The sequence below is a fragment of the Wyeomyia smithii genome, chromosome 3 (assembly GCF_029784165.1).
Source record: "Wyeomyia smithii strain HCP4-BCI-WySm-NY-G18 chromosome 3, ASM2978416v1, whole genome shotgun sequence".
Taxonomy (NCBI): Eukaryota; Metazoa; Arthropoda; class Insecta; order Diptera; family Culicidae; genus Wyeomyia; species Wyeomyia smithii.
Window position 1 is genome coordinate 176,712,474 of NC_073696.1, and position 12,144 is coordinate 176,724,617.

Below are 12,144 nucleotides of genomic sequence, written 5' to 3' on the forward strand. Positions count from 1 at the left end.
TCTGCATATAATCGTATATTTAAATTTTCAAAGCTGCAGAAGCTTTGAAATTTACTTTTCATCACAGATGCCTTTCGTCATCTTTGCCGAAAAATTTGTTAAACATACATATGTAGCTCTAGGTATACCGGATAATCATAGATCCGTTACGTTAACATTATAATTAGCTATTTTGATACTTTTGATCATGCATAATTCGAATATGTTTTTTATCTGTTATCATCACTTGGGATTAGTTATCGAAATCCCAGTTTCACTGAAAGGCAAAAATTTGAAAGACAATATCCTTTTGCTGCGGTACAAATGCATTTAGCAAAATCGGTGATTGGGATGCGGTAACACCCACTAGGTGCCATTTTTGAATAATGATTACAAGAAGATCTTCAGTTAAAGGAAACCGATGATAGTGACAGCGTTGCTACGACCAAAAGATGGGTTGTCCCTACGAACAGCGGAAGTCCAAGTGCGAAAGCACGAAAAAAGCAACGGCGGTTCCACCCTTAATTACAAATTTTATCATTTTTAATTATGCTCATGCTGTCACGTTTGGGTTGGCTGGTTGGGTGGTAGGGGAGGGACATGCTAACCCTGGGTATCACAGCGGCTGTTTGCGTTCGGCAAAGCTTGGGATTTGCCCCGGTCTGTCAGAGGGGAATCGCGAAGATACAAGAATAACCATCGTCGATTGGACGAAGCTGCCTGTTTTTTTGTATATTGATGGAAGGAGATTTTTGATCTTAAATTAAATAAGCTGTAATTGAATGAGAATTCTCGCACCATTTTGGTCGAGGGGAAACCACGAGAAACCGACTGTAGGAAAGTAAAGATTCGCGGCGAAAAAGAAACAGACGTGTGATAAAATCAGAAATAGGGTTGCAAAAAGTTATGAGATAGGCTGAGAGGGACTTGCGATAGAAAGTTTGCTCTGACAGCACTGGGAAAACAGGACTTATAAAAGATGAAGCCAATCATTCTGAAGGTTTTTTCCATTTTGAAAAGCAAACAGCGGCATTAATCACTGAAGTGTAATTGCATAATGGAGTTGAGATGTTTTTTCTTGAAATTTGATCTATTAAAAATTTTTTGTTTTCGTGGGATGGGTAATAGATGTGTATGACTTCAGAATTCATCAAACCGCACTCAAAAAGAAATGCGAGAAATAAATCAAGTTAATTTTTTTTAGTAATTTTAATTTATCACTAAACAACCGACGAATAAGAAACAGAAAAAACTAGATACGACAAGTTTAAATTTTCGGTGGTCCGAGTCGAATAAGACTGCACACTTTTTATCAAAGCTAAGTTTCTCCGAATAACATTCTTTCGTCCTCCAAGATACACGGGATGGCGTTCACTGGAGCAACGGTGCCTTCCGTCTGGAGAAATACCTTTTGTAGGCTGAGATGAGACAACAAAAGGAAAAAATTGCCACGCAGCCAAATGGTTTTTATACCGTCTTAATCGCTATGGTCTCACGTTTAGTTCGATGCTAGTTTGTTATATACGATGCTTGTCGCCAACTCTTTATCAGCTTTTGTCGGTCAGTTTTGTCTTGTAATGGTGTTTGATTTTTTTATTTGTCTCCTAATTGTTGTACGATTTGTTGGCAGAAGAGATAAATTGGAAAATATACTTGAAAAAAAGGTTGACTGAAAACAGTCGCGTCATGTGATTTGAACCTTCGAAATCGAAATTTGTGACAGTCTGCATTAGCTGAGTGCATGATGAAGAATTGTGTAATGAATATAATATATTTTGGCATTCTGGCCTTTTGAGTCTACATTTTGCAAAAATTAATAAATAATAAATGAAGCGTAACTAGTGCAATTTGTTCAAAAATAAACATTTTGGATTCACATTTCATTTTTAGGCCCATTTAAGATGGATGAATTAAGTATCAAACATTGCCATCTTAATTTTCGTTTAAGAAGTAAATGTAGTAATGAAGATAGAAAATTAAATTAACTGAAAATATGATTGTAGAAACTACGAAAATATAGTTCAGCAGGTGGGACTCGAACCCACAATTTCCAATCTCCGGTCAGATGTGTTTCCGTTACACCACCGCAGAACGTTAAAGACATAGTTCTAGATTCGAGTTTTGTATCGATTATCTATTTTCTATCTTCATTACTACATTTACTTCTTAAACAAACATTAAAAATAGAATGACTTTGCTTAGATTCGAAAAGAGAAAAGAAACTACCATCTTAGTTTGTTCGTTTTCGCATAAAATCAATCACGTAAAGCTTGCATGGAATTATTTTGTCTCTGTTTACCTTTTTAGCGAAGTGTTACGATAACGTGAAATTTCGAACTGTACAGCTTGAAGCAAATCAGTTCAGATTATCTTTTGATGCATAAGTTTTCTAAAAGGTGCTAAACCCAAAATCAAAATAAGCTGCGTTCTATTAATATCACTATAAATCACATAAATGCTGTACAAATCATGTTTTTACGCTCTACGCACATAACAAAGCGGACGAGCAGCATTTTTTGCTTTTTTTTATTCCAAGATTTCTCAGCGGCTTCTGTCCACCACATATCGAAAAGAAGCGGTTTGTCGAGGTTGCAGTCTCGGTTGAGCATGTGGTACAGAAATTACCCCTTTCGTGTTTTCCAGTGTCCTTCTATCAAGTTCGATTTACCTTCTTTCGGTACATGTAAGGTCTCCTGTATTCGGAATGTCTGTATATCAGACGTTAGCAAGGGACAAGGGACAGCCAAGAAGGTCTTGGCAGAACAGTAGTAAAAAAAACTCCATGCGATATGGAAAGCGCGCTTTGTGATGAACGTAAGAAATGAATGGCAGCAAAAAAAAGTTTAATCTAAATAAATGCTGCTTTAGGAGCGTGCTGTGTTGTTTCCTTACAAGAATATTTTTTATACGTTGGTGATGGTAGAAAAAGTTGTCCAGATGCTTGAAGACGTTGCTAGACTCAGAACAAGATGTGCTTGATTTTTTTTGTATGTGAAATCCACGATTCAAAAGCTGCACATGTCCGCCGCTGGCCGCCGTTTTTGTAACGGTTATGCTGGTTTCTATTGAGTTTTTAGATTATCTTTGAAACCATATCATTGTGCGTTCTACATAATAGCGCACTGAAGTATTAGCCTTCTGTTTTAGAATGACTCGTAGGAAAACATTTCAGTGTAATCACGATTGAAATTAACGTGTTGTCACACATAAATCTTTTGGGTTTTCAAGATATTTCATAATATTATACTGAAAAAATGTTTCATATACAAAATTTGAGATTGTATCACGAAATAGATTTACAATAAGTACAAAATATAAATATTATACCCTCTTGTATTTTAAATATGTATTTTCATCTACTTAAAATTAAAACTTGAAATAAAACAATTGAGATATCCATAAGAAAAAACCGATCTAACGCAAATCTGATTGGTTCGGTGGAAAATACCTACCAAACATTTCCCGCCCAAGCTGATTTTTTTCTGTGTAGTGAAATATTCTTTTCACTTATCAAAATAAAATCATGAGGGTTGCCTATTTCACATTATTTCTCTGGGAGGAAAGAGCCACATGATGAAAAGAGTGAAAAGACCACGGACCTATCTCACTTTGCCCTCTGACTCCAGTGATGACTCTGGTAGCCGTGTAGCGCAATGGGGTTGGCATTTGAAGGGTTAGAAGGTCACGCTTTAGTTTTAGCTTTAGGTATGACCTAATAGACAAAGCGAGCCACAACGGATGTGCGTTGTTATTAGTGATCCCTTCTGTGTCGCAACGAGTTGGTCCAGTGTGATTTGATAGCCGTTAGAATTTCGAGCGGACAAGTTTTTTTTTTCCTAAGCGTGGACATGAGCGCATCTGCCACCTGGACTAACATGAACAGTTAAGACTTGATTCGGACGGTTCGGAGTAATGCGCATAAAGTTTTTTTTAGTTGGATGCTGCAACAGAGGTGAAATGTGACCCTTTCTCCTGTTTAATATATAGGTTAAATTGAATGGTGCATTAAACAGGACTCGGCAGATGGACAGATTATATCGAGCATTTGTCATGAAGGTCTTAGGTTGTCAACTTTGATGCAATTGAGCACTGGATAACACATACCTGCAGGACCACTGTTATTCACTAGTTTGCATCAATGACTGAAGCTCGAAGCTTCATCTCACTGCAATGCATTTGTGATTTTAGGGTTTTATTTTAATATATATCTAAAAAAACAAATGATTAGACTTATAAATTAATAATGCCCAAACCATATACACACTATATCAAATTGAGCAAAATCAAAATAATGGTGGTTAAATAAAATTTTATTTATTAAGTTTGAGCTATTGTCGTCGAAACGACAAATAATTTCGGCGTTTTTCTTACGAAGAATAGGATGAATAAGAATTTGGCGAGTAGAGATAATGATGAATGTTGATAAAATCGAAACAGCTCTGTATTTGTCGACAATTTATAAGTGTTTTTCCGAGTCAATACAATGCAGAAGGTTGCTTTGTCAGACATTTGCTCAATATCTTTCTTTTATATTAAATCTAGCGACAGATATTTATTAAGTTTCTAGCTATGAAAACTACAGTTTACGTGGATAGATAAAAAATGTTTTTTTTGTGTAGATTATTATTTTGAGAGTACTATGAAGTAACGTGATAAAAATAAAAATGCCATCCTACACACTACTTGTTCAATAGAAATATTCAAATTGTTGATGTCAGTGTTGTCAGTGTGAGAAAATCAGGTTTTTTTTCGTTTTTATAAATAGAAAATACATTTTTATACAACAGCAAACAAAATCGCTCGCTATAGCCTGGAGAGCTAATAGCGGTCTCGATCAACTAGATTAGTTGAGAGAATTCGTTATCGATATTGTTTTTGGCACATTTTACATGTTGTAGGATAAGTACAACGATACACCGTGCCCCAGTACCGATTCGAGAAAATTTCCAGCTCGAACAGATTCTCGATCGGGAATCAAACCCGACATCACAACCTTGTGGGAGAGCTAGCCAATCGACATCGCTAACCACAGGACCACGAGGACCAGAAAAATACATTTTTATGCAAAGGAGAAATATTCGGCAGAGATCAAATGGGATATGACTCCATTTGAATACAACTTTGTCTATTTTTTTGCACAATTCAAGCATACAGGCACACCCATAGACATCCAACATAAATATTTTTTAATAGTATTTATGTTTCAGCTGATATTGTAATTATATAAATTCAAAGTAGCTGATAGTTAAATAGTTAATCAAATATATGAATGAAATTTATAGGGTGTTTCATTATATCTAAGCACGATTTTGACATGCCCCTGCTCAGTCGCTTCACTGTGTGTGTATTGTGAGCGCCGGTTTCCATCACTTTCGTGACAACGCGAAGCATTTCCCCGGAAATGATCGTCCACACGCTGAGTCAATTGGCGAAAATGGAAGGTGTAAACATTAAAGCCGTTTGAAATGCGCATCTTTCAGGACAAGTCGAAATCCAGGTCCGGTAGACGAAATTTTTCGACGGACAGTCTTGCGTGCTTACACCAATAAGAAAAGTGCCTCAGTTCGGAATTTGGTCAAAAAGTAGGGTCACCTCTCAGTACCGTCTGCCGTTCCAAGGTAAGGTTAGGTCTGAAGATATATCAGAAGCAGAAAAAGCCAAAGCGGAGTCAAAAACAAGCGAAAGTTGTACGATCAACTGCTTTGTGGAAAATCGGTGGGTCAATATTGGACGATGATACCTATGTCAACTGGTTGGACACGTGTAACTTGAGACCGTAATGTGGTCATTCACCTCTGTCCAGCAACTCCTATTCCAACCTCGTATGCTGACTGGAAAGGGGGTCGTACGTGGCAGTGTCCCCATATTAGGGGCGGCGTGCAGCAGCATCAGCGGCTGAATTATGGAATGCTGTACACCCCAACTACATCTAAGATGGCAGCCCCCTCAGCAGGATGTGGGTATCGCGACCCTGGTAAGGAAGCATAACAAAACCTTTTTTTTTTCAACCACGAACAACGAAATTAGAAACACGGAACGGATCAATCGGCAAAGACCAAGGCTACTAACACGGAAAAAGATTAAGGTAAAAAATTTGAAATAGGGTACACTAAAGTCGCTTTTTACGCGGGGGATACGTGCCGCGTAAAAAAAACGCGTAAATTCCGGAATCCGCGTAAATTCCGAAATCTGCGTAAAAAAACACGTAAATTCCGAAATCCGCGTAGAAAACGCGTAAATTCCGGAATCCGCGTAAAAAGAAACCGCGTAAACTCCGGAATCTGGGTAAATTCCGGAATCCGTGTAAAAAAAACAGCGTTAATTCTGCATTCCGAGTGAAGGGAAACCGAAATCCGCGCAAAATAATATCGTATAAATTCCGGAATCCGCGTAAAAAAACCGCGTAAAAAGTGACCTTAGTGTACTTGAAACGTTCGATCTCTCAGTGAACCGGCGCGAGCTGGCTTGCTTGCTCGAGGTCTGCGACGGTAGAGAGTCGAAATCGTAGCGATTCATGAGGTTCGGTGGTCAAGGGCAAATTCTTCAACTACAGTGTAATCAGCACCTACGCACCGACAAACTACAAATCCGATGGAGTCAAAGATGAGTTCTATGACAAGGCGTCGGACACAAATTATGTAACGCTAAAAGTCTAGATTACACACCTATGTAACGATAAGTAACATTCGATATGACTCCCCCCCCCCCAAAATTACGTAACGCTGAACAACGCGATCCACCTCAAATCCCTAATATCCCCCCTCCCCCTATGTAACAATAAGAAACGCAGACTCAACCCTCCCGCCTTCATGCGTTACGTAATTTGTGTACGACGCCCAAGCTTGAATCTATGACGAGTGCCCAAAACACGACGTAAAAGTCGTCATCGGAGACGCAAACGCACAGGTTGGGAAGGAGGAATTCTTCCATCCGGTCATTGGAAGGCATAACATCCACTCGTCAACCAACGAAAACGGCCTGAGGCTGATAAACTTTGCCGCGGCCAGAGGAATGGCCATATGTAGTTCCTATTTTCCACGTTAAAATATTCGGAAGCACACCTGGGGGCATCCAAATGGAAGCCCGCTCCCAGATATACCACATACTGACTGACGATCGGCACTTTCCGGATGTTATTGATGTTAGCTGAAATCTCGCACAGAGAAGACGACGCCTTTCAACATTCAGCGGTTAATATCTGATGGCGTGTCAGCCGAATACGCCAGAGAGCTGGATCAACGGATCGCAGAACAGCAAGAGGAACGAATGGAAGACATAAATGGGCTGTGCAGCAGTATCCACGGTGCCATCGAAACGATTGCGAAAGAGGTGGTAGATACGACGCGTGGAAGACAGCGTAACGGCTGGTTGGATGTCGAATATCAGATAGCGACATATGAGAAGAACCGTGCCAGGAGTTTCATTCTCACTGCGGCTACGCAGAGAGAGATACAGGGAAGCAAGAGCTGCCGAAAATAGAGTCCACCGTCGGAAGAAGCGCGAGTACGAGGAGCAGGTGCTCGCCAGCGCAGAGGACAGCTATGCTAGAAACGACGTGCGGAGCTTCTATAGAACAACAGAGTCAGAAGCAGGAGTTTCCCTGTGCCGGTCATGTGTAATGACAAGGACGGCATCCTTCTTACTGATAAACCGACGGTTGCAGCCAGGTGGAAGGAGACTTTTAACCCTTATTGAACGGTGAGGAGCCAAATCATTAGAGCAGCAGCAGGATGACAACTATGAGTGAAGAACAAGCTGTGGAGCCACCAACACAGAAGAAGGTGTAAAAGGCGATTAGTGAGCTGAAAAACGGCAAGGCCGCTGGGAAGGGCGTAATCCCGGCCGAACTTCTAAAAGCGGGAAGCGAGTGGCTGTACTATGCGATCCACCGGATAATAATGTGGATCTGGGCGGATGAACAAATGCCGAACGACTGGTTGAAAGGCCTCATATGCTCTATCTATAAGATTGTGGCAACTATCGGCATAACGTTGCTCAACTCCGCATATAAAGTGCTCTTCCGTATCCTGTTGGGGGGAATTGTAATTAGGCGATATTGTTAGGAGGGACAGAGGCTCGGTATAGTAGAGTAGTAAGCTTGAAACGGAAAGGTAAAACTTACACACAAGCACGGATATGAATGATAAGCGTATCACTTACTTCAATAGCGATACTGCCAATAATATGAAGTGCGGAGTACAGAAAACACCTGGGCAATATCACAATAAATCTAATCTCACAGATATGTTCACAGATATGTTGAATGCACTATTTAAAGAATGTTGCAATAAAAGAATTTGCAGCGGATTCAGTGAAAAAAGGATAGAAATCATCATCATCTTTGTCCTGCTTTTTACATAAAGCAATCGAACAAATCTTTTATTGTCTGTAGATACACTTTCATAAAATGTTCTATTTCAAAAAGCATTATATTCATTTAGTTTTCTGTGAAATTTGAGATACAAGTCAAGTTCTTCATAATAAAATATATTTTTCTAAACTTGTATTGAGAATATGCTTAGATGCGAACTTCGCTGTACCTTTTGCAATATGGATAGCCAACATCCTGCATGTTCATATGCTCCTGGCATACGGTGTCTGGACAGAGTGGAATTCTCGCTTGGATTAAAAAAAAAAGACACATAGAGATTGTCAACAACAAAAACTGAACCGCACCAATAGCCAGGTTGGGAAGCAGAAGAAATGTAAACCGCGAGTGAGACAGCCACGTAAAGAAAAGTGTCGAAGCTAAAAGAAAAGTTGCAAAAAACGTGCAGCTCACTATGGAGGCGAATGAGCTCGATGGCACCAGTAATCGAGAACGGAGAAAAGCGGAAAAGAATCGATGGACATAGGAAAAACGCGATGCAGTTTGGGAAAGCACAGAAGGAAAAACAGTTCTTCAGCGCTTGGTACACTGAGCTATTTTACTGATGTAGGGTGGTGCATTATAGTTCTGGAAATTCAACTAATTTGATTGTGTATCGTTTATGAAAATAGAAGGTATTTTCATACGGAAACAATTATGGCAGGTTCAAAACGATTCCGAAACATACTACACGATGTATTAGATAGTTTTGAAAAGATTTGAGGTTTACCTCATACTCTCTATAAAATGACGGTTATTGTGCAATTGGATTTTTTTGGATTTTTTTTGAGAGGAACCCGTTCACCAAGTCACACTCACTCCCGAGTGTCATGCACGAATTCAGGGCAGTAATTTTTTTGCCACTGTCACTAGTCGCGCCACATCAGAACGGAGCTGTACCAGCAGCGGGGAAGCTGCAAAAAAAGCTCGAAAACGAAGAAATTCTCTTCTCGTTCCGGTCTTTCCATTTTCTTCAACAACGACCGACATATTGGAGCTTTATCCTGCCAGCAAGCGAGCCAGTGTAATCTATAAAATATCACAGCATAAAATACGATCTAGAGGCAGGGAGGCAGCCAATAGTACTTGGTTCCAAGAAACAGAAGAGAAAAATAGTGCACAAGGTTGAAGTACATCGAAGCAAGGGTTTCCGTTGAAGGCTTAGAAAGATGGCTTGGTGCTTGGTGGTTGCAGAGAGCTCTTCTTTCTTCTGGCTGCTGTTGCTATTCTTGTTGGCTAGGGTGCAATGCACACTCGGACAGGAAAAAAATATGGGAAGGAATATTTGTATCGTGTGGCTCCTATTCGTCTGTGGAGCACAATAAAAACAGCACATTCAGGGAGTTCAATTTAAGCTGGTTCCAGTGCACGTTTGAAAGCTCTCGGAGAGTGGAAAGGTGAAGGAGTATTCGGTCCAGGCCAATACAGCACCGTGAAAACTGCTAGGATGCGCATATACAGCGTCGTGTGTATGTACCTACGTTTGTCGTGACGATGCTTCAATGTTGAAAAGCAAACAAACAAACCATCCGCTAAAGGATGGCGGAAAAAGCAAACTCTTTGACGATGTGAGATCAGTGAAAAAAAGCTTTCTCCTTGATATTTCATGTCACACAAATGGAAACTGACCGGTTGGATGGTAAAAAAGCGACGAGCTTTAATGGATAACTGAGAATCGGATCAAGATAGATAATGTGTGGCTAATTTAAAAGCGATTCGTGGACGTTTATCAATGTCTTCGGTTGAAGCATGTTGCACAAGCTGGTATACTTGCCAAATGTTCTTCTCTGAAGGAAGAACAAAGCTAGCTGGGATTTTTTTTATCGTATTTATTCGTTCGAAGGTAGTGCTCTGTGCTCTGTTTAACCGATGAAATTATTCACTATGAGTGACTACTCAATACACTTTATAACTCCGATTGTAAGATAAAATAGTTTATTTTTACCTTTAGTTTATTTTATACATCTTGATAAATCAAAATATATTATAGTTATTAATTTTCTATTGTAAAACTGCTAAATTTAGCTACTTTGCTCTAAAGACTCTCTGTAACGAAACCATACTCGAAAAATCTCCAGTAGAGATAAAGGCACAAATCATCGGCTTATTATATTCAAACGTAGTGCGATAGATGTTCTTGTATATGAGCGCATTATCCACAATTACGATTAGCTCTAGCGTACAACTGACGGAACGAATTTACACTTGATTGAATTGTGAGTTTGGTGTAACACAATTATTTATTTCTATTAATGTTAATATTGGTAATGTAATATTCGTAATATGGTAATATTCGTCCTAATGTAGTCCTTAATATTTGATTCAGATTCGAACCATCAGATTTGTTTTGTTTTAATAAAACAAATCAAGTTACAGAATGTGGAAATTTACGATGAGGTGTAATAATATCTGGTTTCTTGTTTTGCACTAGTCATGTGTGATTAGGTTAAAACTTGGTGTTCAATTATGCAAACAAAACCAAAAAATACTTACTTGTACCGTTATTGTTACGACCCCACACCTTCCTAGGAGGACTCAAAATCGGGCTGGGAATGCAGGATGTAACCGATGAAGACGTCGTTAGAGCACCGGATGCTGCCTTCACTGGTGTAGCCGTTGTGGAACCGGCAGCTGATGATGTGATATTTGGCTTGTGGATAGCGGTTGTCGAGCTAAGATTGCTGTCAGAAATACTACCTACGCTAGTGCTAATACCCCCCAGTATGCTACTACCATCGTCTACCTGAGCACAACTCTGAACTATGACACCACTTGGGACTGTCGTTGGTGAAGAAACTGGCTTCTGTTCCATTACCGATTGCAAAATTACAAGGCACATTTAAAGCATTTCCCGATAATAAAGCGCGATCGATCGCAAGATTACACGATTGCAAGGATGCATAAAGCTGAACAGCGTATAGAATCGATGATAAAAAGTACAACGATGTTTAACAATAAGCATAAACAAAAAATCACGATTTACTGAATCCCAACAAACTACGTTGCTACTAAATTGCGGCTAAACCCTAATAACCAAAGCTTCACTTTATTCAAAACTAAAACTAATATTGATAATACAGTTAAACAAGAGACTAAACGAAAATTTTACTAATCAATCAACGCGAATCTCTCAAAATCTGTCGCTTGTACTCTCTCTGTTATCTGAACAACGTGCATCAGCTTCGAACGCGTGACAGTTTTCCAGTCTTTCGAGTGTCTTTATATCAGAATTCGTCACACACAAACTGTTGCTCTATCACAGCGGGCGCAATTCTTGTAATGCTCGTACATCCGTTCCAGTAAAATAATAATTTTCGCAAATGTTCCGTTTCACCCCTCACTTGCGAACAACAATAACACAATTGTCGATAATGATTGCACTGCTTTTCCTGACGGCTCGCGAATTAATTCCGCAAGTGCTGTTGCGTTTGTGGTAAGCTAATAAAAAAGGTTAATAGATAAGCTCCTAATGACAACTACTTCTCAGTTTGAAGTCAAAAGAATATCTGAAACGTCATCGCGTGAACGAAGAAGCAAGGCTCGAGCCACGAGGAAAATCGTCCGGTACGGCTGTGGTCGCACCGGTCTGTATGTATCGGCACCGCGTGGTCCTCAGTGGGGTTTTCTCTCACTCTCACCAATCGCACTGTAGTACCGTAAAACAACGTTTTTCGCTCTCCGCAGGAGCACATATTAATTCGAGAACGAGTGAAAAAGCAGTTGAGCGCGGATGGCAGACTCCGCCTCACAGTTTTTTTTTTTGTTCAATATGCTTCGAACCCTCAGCATAATTTTTA

The 12,144-nt window shown here is 39.7% G+C and overlaps 1 protein-coding gene across 2 annotated transcripts in view; it reads right to left on the bottom strand.

Annotated features, from left to right (window-relative positions):
* Positions 1 to 11,903, bottom strand: part of LOC129731182 (NGFI-A-binding protein homolog) — a 48,683-nt gene extending 36,780 nt beyond the window's left edge. The window contains exon 1 of one of the 2 annotated variants that reach the window (XM_055690991.1): positions 10,841 to 11,898. In XM_055690991.1, the coding sequence (XP_055546966.1) occupies positions 10,841 to 11,186 (346 nt within the window). In that variant the 5' untranslated portion in view covers positions 11,187 to 11,898. Of the gene's footprint in view, positions 1 to 10,840 lie in introns of both variants that reach the window. The other variant, XM_055690992.1, reaches the window with a different exon arrangement.
* Between the last annotated feature and the right edge of the window lie 241 nt (positions 11,904 to 12,144).